This window comes from Pan troglodytes, chromosome 3, assembly GCF_028858775.2.
Source record: "Pan troglodytes isolate AG18354 chromosome 3, NHGRI_mPanTro3-v2.0_pri, whole genome shotgun sequence".
NCBI classification, from domain to species: domain Eukaryota; kingdom Metazoa; phylum Chordata; class Mammalia; order Primates; family Hominidae; genus Pan; species Pan troglodytes.
This window is the reverse complement of record NC_072401.2, coordinates 152,096,343-152,117,746: the sequence shown is the minus strand read 5'-3', so window position 1 is coordinate 152,117,746 and position 21,404 is coordinate 152,096,343. Positions and strand designations below refer to the sequence as shown.

Below are 21,404 nucleotides of genomic sequence, written 5' to 3'. Positions count from 1 at the left end.
ACATTTGTATATCTGCTTGATTTATATTAAAGCATTATTTCTGCAAAACCACAATCATTGTACAAGGATAGATTTGTACCTTTCCAGTATCAAAAGCAAATTTGACTAATTTCTGTTCAGTAGCTATACTTTTACTTATTTCTGTTCACTTCTATACACTTAATTCAGTCTGGAAATACGTTCACAGTCATACAGAGGCAAGTTGTGTGCATACAAGTCATGTAATCACCTACTATTTTGGGAAAAGCGCCATTCTTCTTGAGAAAGTTTCCATTGTATAATGAATGGTTAATACACATGGCATAGTAAGTGATCATAAAAATAATCTCTCTATAAAAAGAGCACTAAACGATAGAAATAATAACCATAAGAGGAGGAAGAGTAATCAGAGAAACAGCCTGCAGCACATTAAACTTTTATGTTGTTTTTAATTTTTAGAAAACAGCTGGGTTATCAATATACAACTATGTCTGCATTTACATATATCACACACCAGAAAGAATTCTTTTTCGGACAAATATGCTAATCTTTCAAAAAATATCTTGTGACCCCAACTTAAGAATATAGCCTTATCTTTATCTGTTTACTCTTCTTTATTTCTCTGTATTTTGGCACTATTCTTTTTTTCACTGCCTTTAACATTTTTTTAATCTATTCTAGTTCCTCAATATTACATATATTCTTTTATAGATAAGGGACAAATAAATAAAAGTTGGTCATTTTCTGATTATTCTGCTGATTTTGATTTGGCTCATTCATGTCTTTTCTTTCAAACACAATCTCATTAAGCCTTTCTAACCCCATTTTTGAAAAACGTAAAACCCAAGGAAAGAAGAAATTTTCAAAAAAGATAAAAATTAGACTATTTGAACTCAGGGTCAGATATGAGTAAGAATAACTATTTTTACGAATTTAAAAAATTCTCTTAAAATCAAAATCCACAAATTAAATACATGATGAATTGAATATTTTATAAAATAATTTTCCCTCTTCTAAAAGATTTAACATAAGTATTTTCCTTAAATTAATATATTTAAAGTATAATCATATCTATAGGCATGGTTTCTAGAACAATTCTATATCCTTATCCAGAATTCACCCATTAATTTTCATATAAATGCTATTTGCAATATACAAAGGTTGAAAGCTATCTAGACATTAGTATCTTAGTATGAAATAGTTCATTGATGAAGTTTAGTAGGTAAGAAATACATTTTTTAAAAAAACACACATATATGCATATGTCTGTGTGTATGTAAATAAATATATATATATTATATATATGGCAATGTGACAGTCACTGAATACGGGAGCACAAAGGAGACATTTCTAACCCAGGTTAAGAAAGTATCAACTGTCTGAACATAATCCTTAAGAAATTTGAGTTAAGTCGGTGAAGCAAAAGAAATGGAAGGGACATTCAAAGCGGAGAGTATGGCATGTGGAAAAGAGCACAGTATGGCTCTATGACTTGAAAAAATCGTGTGGTAGGAAGGGAGAGCATAAGAAGTTGGTGATAGGCCAGGCAAGGTGGCTCACACCTGTAATCCCAGCACTTTGGGAGGCTGAGGCAGGAGGACTGCTTGAGGGCAGGAGTTCGAGACCAGCCTGGGCAACATAGTGAGACCCTGTTCCTAAAAAAATTAAAATACAAATAATTAGCCAGGCGTGGTGGTATGCGCCTGTAGTTCCAGCTTCTCAGGAGGCTGAGGAACGAGAATTGTTTGAACTGGGGAGGCAGAGGTTGCAGTGAGTTCAGATCACACCACTACACTCTAGCCTGGGTGACAAAGCAAGACTCTGTCTCAAAAGAGCAGCTAGGCTAGTGAGATCTCTAAAACATATTTGGAAACCATTCATATCTGTTCATCATTAGTTCAAGCCGCCACCATCCTCTCCCCACTGGACTAACGCTAGTAGACCAGGTCACCTTTTTCTGTCCCTGCCTACCTACAGTCCACTTTCTACCGAGCTGCCAAAGTGGTATTTGAAACTGTAAGTCAGATCATTTCACTTCCTTCTTAAACTTTACTATTTCACATCAAACATAGAATAAAATCTGCTTGACTCACATGATCTGGCCCTGCATACCTCCCTGATCTCATGTCGTCTGTTCTCTTCCTCATCGATGTGTCCTGTCACACTGACATTTCTGTTCCTGATTACATGAAGGGGAAGGCCTTTGTAAGTCTAATATCAAAGCTAAAAATCCTTAAGGAAATTAATATATTCACGTATAAACACTACATGAAAAGGATGTTTCTGTACATCTAAAGCAACAACAAATAACAAAGTACAGGAATAGAAAACTCATGAAAGATGAAATGCAAGTCACATATGAAAAGCACTTTAAGCTGGGCACAGTGGCTCACACCTGTAATTCCAATGCTTTGGGAGGCCAAGGTGGGAGGATCGCTTAGGCCCAGGAGTTTGAGACCAGCCTGGGCAAAGAGCAGGACCCAGTAAGAGAAGTAGTTCATCCTCACTATTAATCAATGACATTAAATTGAACACACAATAACATTTTTGTCCACTAGATTATCTAAGATTAAAAATAATAAAAATTTTAATGTTGGTGCAGTATGAGAAAACAGATACTGTCATATATTTGGTGAGGATGAAAATAGGTTGAATCTTTATAGCAATCTGTATCAATTATTAAAATGTTCATGTACTATTTACTTAGAACTCTAACCAAAAGTAATAATTGACCAAGTGTGAAAAAAATATTCAGTTATATAGTTGTTCATATGTATTAGTCTGTTCTCATGCTGCTATGAGGACATACCCGAGACTGGGTAATTCTAAAGGAAAGAGGTTTAATTGACTCAGTTCCACATGGCTAGGGAGGCCTCAGGAAACTTACAGCCATGGTGAAAGGGGAAGCAAACATATCCTTCTTTGCAAGGCGGCAGGAGAAAGAAGAATGAGAGCTGAGCGAAGGAGGATGCCCGTTATAAAACCATCAGATCTCGTGAGAACTTACTATCACAAGAATAGTATGGGGGAAACCACCACCATGATTCAGTTACCTCCGACGGGGTCCTTCTCACGATGTGGGGATTATGGGAACTACAATTCAAGATGAGATTTGGGTGGGGACGTAGCCAGACCATATTATCATAATAGCAAAAAAAAAAAAAAAAAGAAAAAGGAGCAACGTAAATGTCCGGTAGAGAAGTAGTTAATTAAATATTGGTAAATTTACACAGTAGAATACTGTATATCATCAAAAATGTTGCTGTGTAAATCTATATGTATTACCATGGAAGAATATTTTGCCATATTACAGTGAATAATAGACAATGTTATGGAACATATAAAATACAAATGCATGAGGAAAAGTCTGGAATTATGGACCCCAAAATGTTCACGGTCATTATCTTTGGTTAATGAGATCATAGAATTCTTTAATTTGCCTCTTTCTATATTCTAAAAAATTATGTCTCTTGAAAATCAGAGAGAGAAAAAAAGCCAAACACAACTCTTTCTCCCTTTTCAGGGGGAAACAATCTGCTTCTTGAAAATTTGAACAAGCAATGTATGTTAACATGAGGATATGAATACTGACTTCGTTTTTGGCTGTTCAGAGGTCTTTTGTAATTGCGTTCTGGGTTTTGGCCATGTTCTTTCTCAACATTCAATGTTGTTAGGGTACTGACCGTCTATAATGATCTTCGTGTAACTTTGACAGGAATGAAGGAATTTACAATTTCTTAACTTTTATCTCACTCAGAAATCAGAGTACCTCCAATCTCTTAATTTTCTATATATGTTATTTAATCCACTGAGCTATGGGAGTTTTCATACTTTTTAACATTTGAGTTTATTTCTTCATTTTTCCCATCATATTTGAGGGAGAGCACAAAGAACACTTCTACAGGGAAAATATCTTAGGTATATCACTGTTAATTGTAGTTTTTGTCATTATCTAAAAGCAAGAAGGCTTTTGGCTTAAGATTCCTGAATTCTAGAACTCTGGGTTCACTACTTGTGTGTGTGTGTGTGTATAATTAAATAGTTATACAAAGTGCTTTAAAAATGTATTTATCAAAGCAATACATGTTAACTATTTCAAGAGTCAAATAATACAAAAAGTATAAAGTGAGAGACTAGAAAGCTCTCATCCTCAAATTGGTAACTAATGCCAGAGTCACATGTTAATGTCTAGCTATAAGTTCCTCTTTGATGCACTTTGATGTGTATGTAAAGAAAAAAAGCCTCTGCTACAGAACTCATCATCCTTTCCTAATGCCTGAAATTCTACCATTAGAGATCACTTATTTGGTTACAAATCCTTTAAAAAAAAATCCTTTCCAATCATGTGGCTGTCTGTGAGTAAGACTGGACAGTAGGTTTTGATAAAAGGAAAAGTACAAACACAGCAGAGGCTGGAGCAGTTGTTGTATAGGGGACACCAGGGCAGATCTTGGGGTGCACTGGAGGTTGGAAGAAGGGGTGGGGGTTCAAAGGCTGAAAGATACTTGCAGGTAGATGTTGCTGTCAGACAACCTTAATATGAACAATATTATCTGTGCTTTTTCGTCTTGTACTTTGTTATAAGTACTTGGTACATTTCCTCTAAAAGTGTCATTTTCTTCTTTACTTTTCACGTAAATACATTGTTTTATGTTTATGTGAGTTCAGAAATTAATTAAAGTTTTAAATTTCCTTTTGAAAATGGAACTCAGCTCTATTTGCATTGATAAATAGGGGAGAGGGGAGAGCCGTGATATTGCCCAGTTTAAAGAATTACTGTATACAAGTGACCTCAACATGAAAGTAAAAGCTGAAAATTTTCCCTAAGTTGTGTTTAGTGTCAGTGGTTGGTTTTCCCTCTTCCAAATTTATCCTTCCAAATGCTGCCTTAGCTATGCGTAATCACTCTGAGGTCTGTTTTCCAAAAGAAGCAGCAGCAGTGTTTAAGTTTACATGACCCCAGTTTCATGACAGCAGTAGCAAATCAGATATCTTATCCAAGGAAAAGCATTTTTGGCTTAGAATTCCATCAATCTGTTGGTGGGAGTCAACAGCTCCAACACTGCTGCAGAACACTGGCTGCAGTGAATCTTTCAGAAAGCATAAACACAATTAGTATTTATAGCATTGTTAACATTTGTTAAATAGTTGGGGGAGTGGTCTGTAAGCCTGTTTCAAGCAGGTGGCGCAAGAATCTTTGTTGTGAGTGTGGTGAGATTTAAGAGTAGGACACGATTACAGTGGTTGTAGCAATATAGTAAATTAGGAGTATTGAATACCGAAGTTAAGATTTCATGCAGCCACAATTCAAAGTGTTATAGAAATAATCATGAAGTACCTCTGGCCAAAAGTGTGTTACACAGATGGCATATTTGACACAGTGCAGGGCAGGAACTGTACAATGCGAAGCCAAATAAACGGTAAGGATTAGTCAGGTTTTAATTGAAAACCTACATTTAAAATACCATAAAATTATGCCAGACTTTCTTTTACTTCAAAACCACAATAATCAGACAAAAATTCCCTTATTCAATTAAATGAGCATCAAAGTTGTCAGTAAAGCTACTCTTTGTATTTTGCTCATTATTATGTCTTTTGCAGACTTACTAGTTAAGTTAGGTGTAACTAAATTATACACTCAAGGACATGAAGCAAAATATTAATATTTTTATGATTTTTTTTTCCTATTAACTACCTACAGAATTCTGAGCCGTTCTATTATACTGATGACTTTTGTCATGAACCCCTGTTTCCTTTCAGGCACCATCTTTACTTCATCTAGGTCACTCTTAGCAAATGAATAACCAATGACTGCTGCTTTTCATGACATAGTTTAAACATATTTGTTTGGTTTTGAGAAATAATTTAACCTTCTTAATGTGAAAATTAACTCTCTGGATGTTGTTGAGTTTTTTTCCTTTAAGACCTTTACTGTGTTTTCTCAACATTTGCTTCTTAGCATTGGCAACCTCTTTGAAGACATTCCACTTATTTTTCTAGGCAGGCTGCTTTATCTACTCATTTCCAGTAGCCAGAGATGGAGGTGTTTTGAATGAGCACATCAATGTTCTAGACAGAGATACTGTTTGAAATTATCCATGAACACAGTGCCGCTGAACATTATTGAGTGACGTTTGTTTCTGTTGGTTGTGTCTGCTCTGACTAGCTGGTTTCTTTCAGATTGGCAGCTGGGATTATGCTGTAGTAGATGGACAGCTACAAGAACTGGAGATTGTAGTGAGGCTGGGTTGGGACTCAGTTTAATGTGCCTGAAAAGTACGGGCTCCGTTACAGGCACTAATGGAAAAATCTGTGTGCATTTTCACAAATTATAATTACATCATATTTTACATTAGTAACTTCCATAATAATATTATTTGAGTAGATATGCTAGTATAAATACTCCTTTCCCTCCCTAATTTTCCTTCTCCCCCTTCTCTTTGCATTATTATTTTAAAATATGTTTTACTTTATTTAACAAGCTGCTCTTTCTCTTTATTTTTTATGTACTCCATTCCATCATGATATGTATTTGTTTCCAGTTACCTGATGCATTCTGAGTGCTTCTTGGAGGAAAACACATTATTTACTTAAACAAGTTTGTATTTAATTAATACTAAATGATGGCAAAAATTGCTAAAACTAAGGGATCCTTGGAATCAGATACAGATAAGTTAAAAAGTAAACTCAATATTAACAAAATTAATTTTATAGCAAGGTCTATAGATTTAAGTTTTTGACCAGTTTATCAACTGAAGTTGTTCTTAGATGGTTACAGACTATTCCTTGGGAGAGGAGCAGAAAAGATAACTATTGGGTACAGGGCTTAATACCTGGGTGGTGAAATAATCTATACCACAAACCCCCAGGACACAAGTTTACATATGTAACACACCTTCACATGTACCTCTGAACCTAAAATAAAAGTTAAAAATATATGTATTTCTTGCTATTATGTTAATGGATAAATTAAACTTCATAAAGGCCAAGCACAGTGGCTTGGCCAGGCGTGGTGGCTTAGGCTTGTAATCCCAGAACTTTGGGAGGCCAAGGCGGGCAGATCATTTGAGCTCAGGAGTTCAAGACCAACCTGGGCAACATGGCAAAACACCATCTCTACAAAAATACAAAAATCAGCCAGGCATGGTGGCACACACCTGTGGCTCCCTGCTACTCAGAGGCTGAGGTGGGAGGATCGCTTGCACCCAGGAAACAGAGGTTGCAGTGAGCTGAGATCATATCACTGCACTCCAGCCTGGGTGACAAAGTGAAATCCTATCTCAAAAAAGAAACAAAAACAAAAACATTTATTGAGTGCTTACTTAACCCTAGCCAGGCACTGTGTTAAGTCTTTAATATATATGCTGTAATAATATCACACACTTACTGATAGCTTAGTATGTGCCATGAACTGTTCTAAGTGCTTTATATATACATATATATGTGTGTGTGTATATATATATACACACATATATAATACGTATATGTGTGTGTATATATATACACACATATATATACGTATATATACGTGTATATATATATGTATATATGTGTGTATATATATACACAGCCACACATACACATATATTTTTTGCTGAAATAAGGTCATACTCTATATACTTTGGTAGTTAGAAATTTTTCTTTCTTTGGTATATTATGAACTAGTTTCTATGTCAGGTGTATTCAACTCATTTTAATGGCTGCATAGTATTCCATTATCAGAGTTTAAGTCGTTTTTTTCTTCCAATTTTTACTGTTATAAAGAGTGCTATAATAACTTTCTTTATATCTAAATCTTTTTATCTTCATCTGATTCTTTCCTTATGAAAATTCATAGAAGTGGGGCTGGGTGTGGTGGCTTATGCCTGTAATCCCAGCACTTTGGGAGGCCGAGGCAGGCGGATCACCTGAAGTCAGGAGTTTGAGACCAGCCTGGACAACATGGCGAAACCCCATCTCTACTAAAAATACAAAAATTAGCCGGGTGTGGTGGTGCGTACCTGTAATTCCAGCTACCAGGGAGGCTGAGGCAGGAGAATCACTTGAACCTCGGAGACGGAGGTTGCAGTGAGACAAGGTTGCACCACCGCACTCCAGCCTGGGTGACAGAGCGAAACTCTGTCAAAAAAAAAAAAAAACCAAGACAAAACAAAAACAACTTTATAATGTTATACCAAATATTTGCAGACCTTTTTTTTTAAATTGTCTTTTAGATTTTTTCAAAATGAAAATTGTTTTGTTATGCTTATTTCAAAAATAATACATGCTTTGTGTAAGATATCAATTGGTATAAAAATGAGGAAAGTATAAATTTTTATTCTGCCCATCTTTTCATCCTTCCTCCATCAGAGAAAATAGCAAATAATAGTTTGGAATATATCCCCCAGATTTTGCATGCAAGTGTTCATGCATATGTATGTATGTATGCACATAACACATGTAAGTATGTGTGTTATATATATATACACACATATATATAACATACAAACTTGACTTTTATCTAAATTCTTAGATATCTGTCTTTATGTCTGCATTCTCAAAACTAAAAACATTAAGTCTTTCAAGTCCAAATTTACATAGAATCACTTCTGTTGAATTTCATTTACTCTTCTATGTATTAATAGATTATTTTGCAAATTTCATTGAAAATATCCTCTGCTGTACATTTTGAACATTTATCTGCTTGAGTTTTAAATATTCCATATCCTGGTGTATCCATTTTCTTGAAAAACTATTTATCTCTTATGTTTATGCTTTATAAAGTTTGAATTCTGTATTTTATTTCTCAGGCATTTAAAATATTTACATTTTAATCTTAGAAGACTCTTTTTAAATAATTTGAGTTAGGTTCATTATACTACTTTTTAATTTTGTGAATTTATTGCTCTGACAACTAAAAACTATTAATAACTTTGTATTTCTTTCCTAAGGTTAAGTGGGAGTCTGGTTTCCAAATGTTTCTAATGATGCTTTGCCTTTCTTTCTTTTAAGCCAGATAGAGATGTCATCCAAACATCTCTGATTTTCTCTTTTGGGATTTTCATCCCATTTTTACCAAATATATTTACTTGCTATGGGTCCTTTTTTGGCCTTAGCAGTTACAATATTATCAGGATTTTTTTCCTTTAGGAATTAAATACAAACGTAACCATATCATGATTAGTCATTTGATTAATATGTTTTTAAACTTAACTGATATCGAAGCTAAAGTTGAACCATACCTCCAAAGGACACTGAGGCTAGTCAGCTAGACAGTAAACTTTGAGTAGAAACCTGTCAATTATCCAGCAAGTGTTCTACAATTTAAGTTCAAACATCTGAAGGGAAAGAAGAAAACTGGCACAAGTAATGGTATGATACCACAGTAGACATCACTGGATGGTCTTAGTGTGACTTTTTAAATATTGAAAAGAATTTAATCTATGAAGTCTTGTTGGAATGCTTAAACATTTCTTGGTAAAGAGGTGGATTAGAATCTTACAGCAGCTTTCTTGAGCTTAATTTTGGTAATGTGAGAAAGTTTTAATATATTAATAAATGACATTTCTTAATAAATTATTTTGTCTCTATTTCCCTATTCCAATTTTATAGTGCGTTCAGATGTAAATATGTAGGTGATAAAATACAATATCAGAGTTGTGTGCTTCAAAAAAAGGGCATATATATTAATTGTGTCCATATGTTTAAGTTATTTCTCCCCTACCCTACATCTTAAATAAAATTTTACAATATTTATTGTTGGTTACTAAGTGCTGTACTGAGTTAACTTGTTTCCTCAGTTAGATTAAAAAGCCTAGGTCAGAGAGACTAAAATAGTCTTTGTTAAGTTGAAGCCAAATACTACACTGTCACTAAGCCAAGTTTACTTTCCTTTACTTTTATCTCTTATTTCTTTCTTCCTTTCATTCTGTCTAGTATGTGTATGTATATTCTCTCTATATATATTGTCTCTTTTTCTATATATAGCTATAAAATCATGCAAGTATGAAATAGTTGGCACACACAAAAACTATAGAATACACAGCTTGTTGAAAATCTCTTCATAATATTTCCATTTGAAGATCCATTAATACATTCTCTAGGTAATATTTGAAATGCTGTTTATAAAATATAAATATGTGGTTTTACTGCAATGTCTTGAAGTATTTGCATAGTCTTTTTTATTACTATATATCTCAACATCTGGAATGCTGCCTGCTGACTTCAGGTTTTATTATAGAAAGTAGTAACAGGCTATTTACAGAAATAATTGGGAATTGATGAATAAGAATATTTAATAAAGCAAGCTTTTTGTAGAAATGTTTTAATATAATATTTTATTCAATACTAGGCTGCTCTGTGATTGTGGTAGTAGTGCATTTCTTAGCTGCATCCCTCCTAAATTAAGTTGATTTGCATGGACATTCACTGGGTAAATATTTACTGAGCACCTACTATGTGCCAAGCTGTAGAAGCACAGAAATATTAGGCAGTCTCTGATCTAAAGGAGACTTATAGTCTGATCAATAAGTTGGAAAATTAAACCAGTAATTAGAATATTAGATAAATAGGCAGTAAAAGTTTATGCATGTTGCTACAAGAGCAAAAAGGGAGGGACAGCAACAGTCTGGGTGAGGTCAAGAAAGATCTCCCAGAGGCCAGAGATGCCTGAGCTAAGTCTTCAAGAATGAGGAGGAAAGAAACCACACAGAGAAAAGGAATAGAAAATATATACAAGGGTTTAAAGGCAATATGATGTTGATTATATGTCACATTATAGAGTGGTGAAATGGACAGTGGTTGGGGCTAGATAACTATTCATCTTAATGATGAGTAGTTGGTAACATTTATTGAGTGCTTGCTTAACCCTAGCCAGGCACTGTGTTAAGTCTTTAATATATATGCTGTAATAATATCACACACTTACTGATAGCTTAGTATGTGCCATGAACTGTTCTAAGTGCTTTATATTATCTCATTTAATCCTCACAACTCAATAAAATATTGACAGTTATTATCACAATTTTTAGAAGAGGAAATTAAGGCACAGAAGGTTAAGTACCTTGCCCAGAATCACTGAGCTAATATGTGATAGTGGTAAGATTTGAACTGAGGCTGTCTGATTCCAGTGTCTGCATACTTAATCCTATGCTGTGGTGCTACCCAGGGTAAGGATTTGGAACGGAAGGCTTTGAGTCACATAATCAAATTTGCAACTTAAGGATTGAACATCTCCTTGCAAGTCTGAGTATATTCAGCCCCTTAGAAGAAATATGAAGGCTGCCAGCTAATGCTTATATTTTTGGTCATTGTAAGATACTTTTATTCTCAGTATAGTCTTGCATTAGAAGTTAAAAAAATAAATTGTTTAAAGGCAGAAGCACTCTGTTAATTTTCAATGAATCTATCTAGGACATTGTCTAGATTGACCCCACTTTAAGATAACCTAAAGCCAAAATGTCTTAATAATTATTGAAGGTGGCTAATGGATATGTGGGGATTCATTATCCTATTCCATAACAAAAAATGTTACATAACTGAATGTCTAAAAAGTGATCACCTAGCACCAAAACTCTCTAGGTGAAGGAGAGTTCATTAAGAACAGTTGAGGCATTTGGTAATGTTTGTTAAGCTACCCTATTACCAACCCACCTTGCTGAACCGTACAGGGTTTAAGGATGCTTGTATGTTTCCTGTTATTTCACACCTCATTTATGCCTTTAAATTTTTTATTGCTCTATATAGAGGGCTGAATAGGCAAGTGAAGATAAGGCAAGAAACATAATCACTTGAGGGACTTTTTCAAATCATACATATTACCCCAGGATTTCTCACTTGACCTTAAGAATTACTACTATAGTGAGACAATGGAGTGTTGTCCTATCCTCCAGTATGCTGGAGCTGAAGAAATGAGAATTACTGCCTTTAGTGACATCTTTCAGAGCTTCCCTGAGAGACTCATTTGGTTTCTTTCTAATAGCAAATACCAGCCTTTACTTAACACTCCTTATCCTCCCCTGCAACCTCAGTCAGCCCTCATCAAGAAGTGTGCTCATCTCTCAAGCTTGGTTTTGTCCCCAGTCCAACCATAGATGAGCCATAAGGGTTCCTGGCTAGCTTGCTATATAACAGGCACTCAGTAAATTTTTTGTTGTCTAAATACTATGTGCAAGGTACTGTTCCACCTGTTGCACATATATGGTATTCAGACCCTTCTAGCAGGGGTCCCTGACCGCCGAGCCACAGCCTGTTAGGAACCAGGCTGCATAGCAGGAGGTGAGTGGTGGGCAAGCATTACTGCCTGAGCTCTGCCCCTGTCATATCAGCCACAGCATTAGATTGTCATCGGAACGCAAACCCTATTGTGAACTGTACATGCGAGGGATCTCGGTTGCACGCTCCCTGTGAGACTCTAATGCCTGGTCATCTCAGGTAAAACAGTTTCATCCCAAAACCATATCCACCCCTCCAACCAGGTCCATGGAAAAACTGTCTTCCATGAAACCAGTCCCTGGTGCCAAAAAGTTTGGGGACCAGTGCCTTATAGTGTAGTTGTAGTGACAGACATAAATAACATTACAGGAAATTCTGAATCAAGTATATACTGTAATGAGCAGTATGAACAGGTGTAATATTATTTAACAAGATTAGGGAAACTTGGTAGAACTCAAACAGGGTTTTCTAGAGAGGGGTAGAACTTAGAAAACTGAACATAAGAGTGACCATTCTAGGAGGGTCAGTGGCATGGTAGAAAATGTAAGGCAGAGATGGCTTATATTTGTAGAAGAAAACCAGCTTGACTGAAAAGGAACACTGGTATAAGGTAATAGATAGAATGAGAGAATAAAAGTTAGAGAGATAGGAAAACCTGCAATGCCTGGCATTAGCTTTTATCTTTTAAGTACTGGAATCACTTGAAGACATTTGATCAGAGAAATATTGCATAAAGGCGAGTTTGGGAAAACTCAGTTCTGCAGGATATGCTGAAGGCAGAAACTGAATAGAGGGGGAAAACCAGCAAAGAGACTGTTATAATAATCGATACTTGAAATTATAAGGGGCCTAGATTCAGAAAGGATTGATGAATGTGATAAACTTCGAAGTGATTGGGCGTAGTGACTTTATATGTGAAACACGTAAAATTTTTAAAATATAGACAAGATTCTGAGCTTTAAAAAATCAGAAGAATCTAATTCTTGACTGAGAAATGATAAAATAGAAAATAGTATTTTAAGATTTTAGATGTGCTAAGACATACATGTGCTTACACACAAGATGGCCAGGGCAAACTTCATGGGAGTGGGCAATCCTCTGGTCATAGGACTGGAAACCTTTCAGATAGGGGCAGAGTTTGAGGCCCAGTAGAAAAAATTTCCAAGAAAGCAAGCTTAAGTTGAGTGAATCATAGTGCTAAAAGAGAACTCACAGTAATAAATTTATTTATGGATGACAAGTCAGCAAAAGACAGAGATTAAAGGAGTAGACTACAGAGCCAGTCTAAGCATTAAGCCATTGAAGCCACAGAAGGCAGAATCTCTGTAAATTGCTTCAGAGATTAAGATGAATGAAAAATGGCAAATGAATTTTAAAAACAAGGAGGAGAACTGGAATTATCAGTTGATGATATACAGTGTGACTATAAAGTTTTGAGATCATAGTCATTACCTTACAATCTTATTCTATAATTTTCACACTTGAAAAAGTCCTTTCTGTTGCATTTTTAATATCAAGAACTGAAAGGTTCGTTAAGAAGTAAAGCATTTGTGTCTGAGAATTCCACAGCCTTTTCAGATGCCTTCAAGACTTGGAAAGAAAATTGATTATTATTTAACCTGTGTGAAAGACTATAGCTTTTATTCTGTCATTGAGATAGAATAATCAGACCACTATATTACGTGACTTAAGCCTTTTCCTCAGAGTTTTCCATAATGTGCCACTTGTATTAAAATGTTAAGATTAAAGTTAAGTTAGTTAAAAAGAGGAGATTGGTATTTTCAGAAGTTGTCTCATCCATAACCTTTCATCTCAAAACATTGTTAAGTGCAAAACACTACATGTAATATTAAGGCCAGTTATATTAAATTTGTATCTATAATAAAGATGTATATGCTACAATGTCATCATTCATAGCTTCTCTATCATAGTTGGCGTTACTGCCCATTCTCTCTTCAAAACCCTCATCCTATGGCTTCCATATCACTCTATGCTGCTTTTCCTCCCACCCACCCTCTGACTGCCCTCTCTCTGTCTTCTTCATTACTTCCTCATTTGTACCCTAAATATAAATACTTCTTGAGGTTCTGCTCTAGGTGCTTTTGTGTCTGGGTCTCATGTATTTTCATCCTAGGGCTTAACGAGTATAGTTTCAAACTGTGCTCCAGAGCCCTAAAGAATTCTCAGAATTGTCTCAGAGGCTGCTGAGGAGGCTTGTTAGGGATGGTTTCACCCCTGTAAAGTTGAGTAACCCTATCTCCATGTATTGAGGTTTCATGTAATATTTCATTTCAAAAAGGAGGTCATTTCTGCTGCTTAAAAACATGCACACATATACAACAAGAGAGAAAGATAAAAAAAAAAGTAACTTAAATTTCTCTTTTATATGAATGACACCAAAATCAATACCTCTTTTCTCTCACCTCAGAGCCATTCTTAGGCTTTTACACATTGGACATACTGACCTAGATAAATGGTTATCACTATCACGTTGGATTCCATGTGTCTGACATAAAATTTACTGTCTTTCTCCTGCCAAACTTGTTTTCCCTAACAGAAACTCCTGTATTCCTATTTCTGCTCATTGCTTTACTATTCTCTGAAACATGCAAGTTTTTTTTTAAGAAAAGGAATTAGTTTTGTATTTTCTTTATTGCTCAAAGTCATCAGTCCCTAAGACCTGTTGATTTTTCCTTAGCTGGTTCACATATTCATCTCTTTGTTACTATTACCATAGCTTCCATAAGGACCCAGGTGTATAATTCCTCATGTTTTGGACTGCTCTCAGAACCTCCAAAGAAATCTCTCTGTCTCTAGGCTCTTAGCCCTGTGGTATATTTTGAAATCCCAAGCCAGATTTCAGTTTTCTTGAATAATGTATTTCTCATTCTCTTCCTACATAAACTCCTGAGGCATTTCTTCCTTCTTTATTTTAGCTGTGTTAAGTGGGGAACACACCAACTCCCACATGAAATAATAATACAGTACAGCATTTTATTTAGTGCTTTGTATGTGCTAGGTACTGTGCTAAGCACTTTATATGCATTATCTTATTTCATTTTCCAAACAATTATGTGAACTAGGTATTGTTACTATCTCTTTGTAGATGGGAAACGGAGATAAGCTAATTGCCTAAAGTCAAACAGCAGATAAGTGTCAGAGTCAGGATTAGCACTCTGAGCCATCTGACATGATAGGCCAAGTGCTGAAGCAATAAGTTCTTTGCCACCTCCCTCCCCTTTTAATCAGGGAGGCATGCGGGCTGCCGGGCAGGAACCACAGAAGGCAACTGTCAAGGAGACAGGTCTGGCTGGTACAGTGCACTCTTGTTCAGGCTGTACTCTTGTCCAGGCTGCACTCTTGTCCAGGCTGGAGTGCAGTGGTGCAATGATAGCTCACTGCAGCCTCGAACTCCTGGCCTCAAGCTGTTCTCCTACTTCAGCCTCCTAAGTATCTGGGACTTGAGGCACACACCAGCACACCCAGCCAATTTTCTTTATTTTTTGTAGAGACAGGGTCTTACTATGTAGGCCGTTCTTGAACCCCTGGCTTCAAGCGATCCTCCTGTCTTGGTTTGGGATTACAGGTGTGAGCCATCATGCCCATCCTTACCAGCTGTTCTTCAAAAAGATATAAAGTTCTCATTCATAAACTAAGTCCATAAGTTCATATATCATAAATTAGCAGTGTTGCTACCTTCTTCTTTGTGACTACCTTTAGCCTTCAGGTTCCCATTTTATGATTTTTTTCTCAAGCTTGTTCTTGATGTTTAATCATAAATTAATTTCACTCTATCAAAAAATATTTGAGATGATGTTCTGAAAATGATCCTAGTCCCTACCTCACTTCCTTTTGGCTCCGATTTTTATTCTTATTAATTTGAGGGTTTTCCTCATCCTTTTAGCCTGGGAGTTAAGCATACTGACTGTTACGGGAGTGTCGAAGTAGCCTTTATGTATCTTTGCTTCCTTCTCTCCCCTCACCCATCATGTAGCATTTATTCATTCAGCCAATTTAGGGATCTAACAGTGAAGAAGATACATAAGGTCCTGCTTTCATGGCTTTTATATTTTACTGGGAAGAAACAGATATAAACAAGTAAACACAATGCTTACAGATGTGATAGCACCTGGCATTTAGCAGTTTCCCATGATGGGTGGTTGGTGATGGAAATGGGCATTTGTGTGCTATGTGTGCACCAAGAGCCATAGTAGGAGAGTGCCTTGCAAAAGCACACGTCTTTCAAAAAGAGCACACATACACACGTTCCTCATGTTTAGTGACTCCCTGGTTTAACCATCTCATGCTTAGATGCAACATATGGCTTTTACTTTGTTATTTAGTTGTCTAACTTCAAAGAGACAGTCAACAATAATGCTCTTCCTATGGCAAAATTAATATAGCATCAAGCCACTTTCACAGGTGCTGTGTTTCTTTTTTCCTCCTTTTTACTCCCCAGGATGAAATGGGACCTAGAATCAAAGAAGCAATAGTTTTTCTCTATACCTGTAAAAGATTAGCTTTTCATCATTGGGGATGATGCAAGCAGGAAAACCAAGTGCAAGAAAACAGAGATGAAGCCAAAAAGGACAATTTCTGATTGTAATAGCTGGTTTCTGTTTCATATCACTGAGCAAGATGAGAAAGTTTTGCAGAGTTTTAGAGGAACAGCTTCTACGGTTCTAAATGATGACCTCACCCTCAATGCCCTTGCCAGGTGGTTAGCCCCACTGTGAAAACACAGGTTGATTTTCAACATGAAACAAGCCAGAGTATGGAATGATATTTTCAGGTGACAGTTGGGGTTCTATTTCCTGTAATTAGCACCTCTTAACCTTCAGACTTGCCCCTGCCCTTTTCAGGCTGTTGAAGCTCAAATCCGAAGTTTTGGACAGACTCCTTCTCAACTACTCATAGAGCCCCATCCTCCCAGAGGTTCTGCCATGCAAGTGGTAAGTGCTATTTTTACTCTCCTCATTTCTTGCCTCTCCTTCAGATCTGCTTGATATTCATAACAGTCTTTCATTGTGCTTGAGTTTCTCCACCATATGTGGGTTTGTTTTTTAATGCAATATTTGTTAACCTGCTAACAACCAGCAGATGTTATTGCATTGTCTCCTGGAATCTTTGAGAAGGTAAATGTTGCTCCAGTGCTCTTGTATTTCATCAGTTGGTGTCTTGTGTTACAGAATTGAAAGGTCCATAATTGTCATGAATCCTCACTGTAGGATAAAGGACTCCAGACATAGGGTTGATGACTTTTCCGGTTTGATTCTCTGAGTTTCTAGATTAGTTTTGCTGTTGTGTTTATTCTTTACATCCCAATATATTTTTCAGTTTGGGAATTTTAAAACAAATTCTAATACATAAGATATTGTTACTGAAGGTCAGGGACCACAGTGGGGAGAAAAATGATGGTTTGATATAACAAACCACCCAAAACTTAGTGGCTTAAAACAACCATGTATTGTATTTCTCATGATTCTGAGGGTTAGATGAAAATCTTTTCTGCTCTTTTCACCTCGCCTCACTCACACACTGCTTGGGGGTGGGCTGATGTAGCCAGGCTTCTCTTTCCATGTGGCCTTTCATCCTTAAGGAAGCTAGACCAGGCCGCTCCCATGGTAGGAGCAGTCCCATGAGAATGAAGACAGACAGAAGCAGCCAGACTTCTTGAGGCTTGCTTTTGAACCTACACATCATTTATGCCACATTTCATTGGTCAAAGCAAGTCAAAAGTCAGCCCAGAATCATGGGTACGGAAATAGACTTGAGCTACAAAATAAGGTGGCCATTTTACCTTTATAGTTCCTGAAATTTCAGGGGGAAAATTCTTCAATGAGGAAAAAAAAATTGGCAGAGTAACAAATTGAAGTGCGTGATTAACATAATTTTTAAGGAATAGACTATACATATTGTTTTTCAATTGTCCCTCATAAAAAGAAGTTGCTCATTGCTGTTTTAAATTAAGAATAGAAACTACAAAGTCTGTTCCCGTAAATATAATTAACAATTATATAAAGTCAAATTCCATGTTGTGGTGTAGAGATAGCAGAATTGTGATAAATACTGGGAAGGAAAGAGTAGCAGTGAAGAAAGTAAGAAATAGAGAGGAGGCCCTGCTACCTCTGGCTCTTTTTTCCTTTTTTTTTTTTTTTCCTTTCTCTTCCCACATCACCTTCTGTGTCTTTTTTTCCCTCTGTGCTCTTTGTCATTTTCTTTCTTCTTCCAAGATTTTTTCTCCTTCTTTATCTAGCAGTATGAATTGGCCATCATAAGCTATACACATTTTAAAAATTGTTTACATCACTCTTTCCCCTACATGTTTTTAAATCAGTAAAATCAGATTTAGATGAACATGAAGAGTGACTTTAGTGGGCAGAAGACTACATAGGGAGCAAACATTTAGCAAGAACAATGGAAGATAGTGCCATAAAAATAGTAAGAATGATTTATGTTTGCGTTTGGAATTAGCTTTAGTAATAGCTTGCCATTGAGACTCAGGCTGCATTGGTGCTGGCAAATGGAAGCACCTCCTCTGCTCCATTGACTTTCTGCTGGGGTCACTGCCCAGCCTTCTTCCATGGCAGAGGCTTATTGGCTCATACAGGCAGAGCAGCTTTGCTATCCCGAGGGTGAGAAGGCGGGGAAGGCTCATGCTCATATAAGGATGGGAGGCCGTCTTTTCCATTACCTTTATCCTCTGAATTGAATACCTGAACTCCTCTTCAGACTTGCACAAATTGTGTTTTTCGCTTTGTCCATATGTGCATGGGGAAAAGGCAGTTTAAAAAGAAACCAGAGTTGTCAACAAACATATACTTAATCTGGGAAAACTGATGAAACCTGGCTAGCAATTTCCTACTTGTACCCCAGCCTTGGCTCACAGAGGTACCCAGTATTAAAAGAGGCTTTTTTTCTCTTATCCCTATTTTACCAGTTGCTCTGCTCATCTGCAGCTGCTGCTGTCACTGCAGAGTAGCCTAGCAGTGTGGGGTGTGGTTTTCTTATTTCTGGTGTTTCTCATTCATGCTTTTTAGCCAAGGATATATGATGAAACGCCCAAGAGAGTTTCCTGCTGCTTGCCTGCATCAGGAGCTCTAGTCAGGATGGGGTATGGAGGAGCAGACTAGAGGGACAGATATTTGTACGAAGGCAGTGGACATTTCTGGACATGGTGTCTGCAGCTTGCTGTGGAAGGTGGCTGGTCCTTGCCGTGTGGCTTAGAGTTGGCCCACCAGAGTCACTATGTAAACAAGACATTCTTCCTACTCATGAAGAGATTTTTTTCGTGTTTTTTAAGGGCATAAACATTGGAACTATTCAATTTGAGCCCAATTATATTTATAGTATGAGCTGTTAAGCTCAGAAATATGTATGTACTTCCTTTCAGTGAGATTTTATGATTATGTTGTACTCTGATTTTCTCTGAGTTTATAAATTGACTTTCGTAAATATTATTTAAAAACTACATAATCGAAAAATAAGACTTGGTACTTGGAAATGATGTTCATTTCCTTTTCCCAGGACTTCTTTAAAATTAGCTTATGGGATATTTTCCTTCATGTTGCTCCCTGTTTCTCATTTTTACCTAATTTCACAGAATTCCTTAAAAACTATATAAAACGTTCTTTGTGTGACAAAAACTAGTGATACAGGGTTTTAAAAATCAAAGGCCACATGTTTATTGTTTTTAGTAACATTCAGATGAGCTCCCCCATCAACCATCAATGCATCCCAACACACACACACACACACACACACACACACACACACACACACACAAATATAGCAGAAATTAAAGCCACCTCGTGCTGCGTTAAGTGCATGAACCATAATATACACCAGGTGTAGTAATTAGCAGGCACACGAAGGCTGCCTATTTGTCTGGTTTTGCTGCTGTTGCTGTATCCCCCTGTGTTTTCACACCATCAGATAGTTGGATTTAATTGAGGCCACATCAGATGAGGCATTACTGACACCTTTAATTGAATGAGCATCCAGGGAGGATTAACTCATAATATTGATTGGCTTTTAGCCACTTGCTCAGAAGGGTGTCCGGGTAGCTTATTAGTTGCCTTTATTTACACCTTTATGCAAAGAGTGCAAATAGGAATTCTTAGTGCAATATGTTTTTCTAAGTACTCTTAATAACTTTTTTAAAAGGACTGATAATAAAAATGCAAATGTATTTAATTTTTTATTACCAGTTCTGAATAAATATGTGTTAAATATATGTGCCTCCACATTTACATATACCTGGTGTTTTGAAATATGGCAGAAGGAAAGCAGCCAGAAGCATTTCATCAAAGTGTTTCAATTCTGAATGATACTAATCAGCTATTAGAAAACAGACATGGTAGGAGAGAATTGCTGAAAATGTACAGTGCAATTACTGTATGATAGCACACCACCACAAAGTATAAATAAAGCCAATAAATCAGAGCAGTGTTATATATGTCTTGGATTATGACATATGGGTTGTAAGAATGTTCCAAATCCTTAGTAGTCTTCAAGATTTATTTGGTTGCTGGTTATTAGAACAGACAGTGTTTCATTTAACATTTTCAATTACTCTGTTTTTTGAAGGAGAAATCAAAAAAGTCTTGAGCTCTAGTTTTGTTTGTTTTTTAACCAACAGGGAAGAGGAACACCTAGGTATTTCTCTTTATTCCTAGCTACAGCAGAAAGCAGTAGCATTTGCATTACAATAGGCAGTGTTTATGATTTGGTACACTATATAAATATATTGTTTTTACAAGTACATTTATGCATTGCTTTCAAACACCTTTATAATTAAGTTTGTATATTACGTTCATAAGTTATTTCTCTACTGTAATAATATATGCATGCAGCCTAACTATTGTTTATAAATGTATTTGTTTTCATTACCTCTTTGTAGTTGTCAAAATCTTCCTGCTAACTCAACACAACTTTTGATGATCTTTGGAAATTACCTTGGCTTGCTTTTATGCCTATTGTCCATTCTTACTGTTTTTTTAGTGCTAAAAGATCATTATGTGACACGATAGCAACCAGAATGGTTTAATGCAATCCCCAGCACTTTGCCTGTGTAGAATCTAAATCAAATCATTCTTTTAGTTTTTCGTGGCAGTGGGGAGGGAAAGGGAGCTCATAAAATTTATAAATTTTAAAATGTTTCTGTTAATGTATTCTACTTCAGTCCCCCAAAATTCCAACTAACGACATACATGAATAACAGATCATGACTG

At 36.3% G+C, this 21,404-nt stretch overlaps 1 protein-coding gene across 14 annotated transcripts in view; it reads left to right on the top strand.

Annotated features, from left to right (window-relative positions):
• LRBA (LPS responsive beige-like anchor protein) overlaps window positions 1–21,404 on the top strand; it is a 761,353-nt gene that overhangs the window by 683,297 nt on the left and 56,652 nt on the right. For all 14 annotated transcript variants that reach the window (XM_063809071.1, XM_054683898.2, XM_526701.8 and 11 more), the window contains one exon: window positions 17,034–17,123. In XM_063809071.1, coding sequence (XP_063665141.1) covers window positions 17,034–17,123 — 90 coding nt within the window. The remainder of the gene's footprint in view (window positions 1–17,033; window positions 17,124–21,404) is intronic.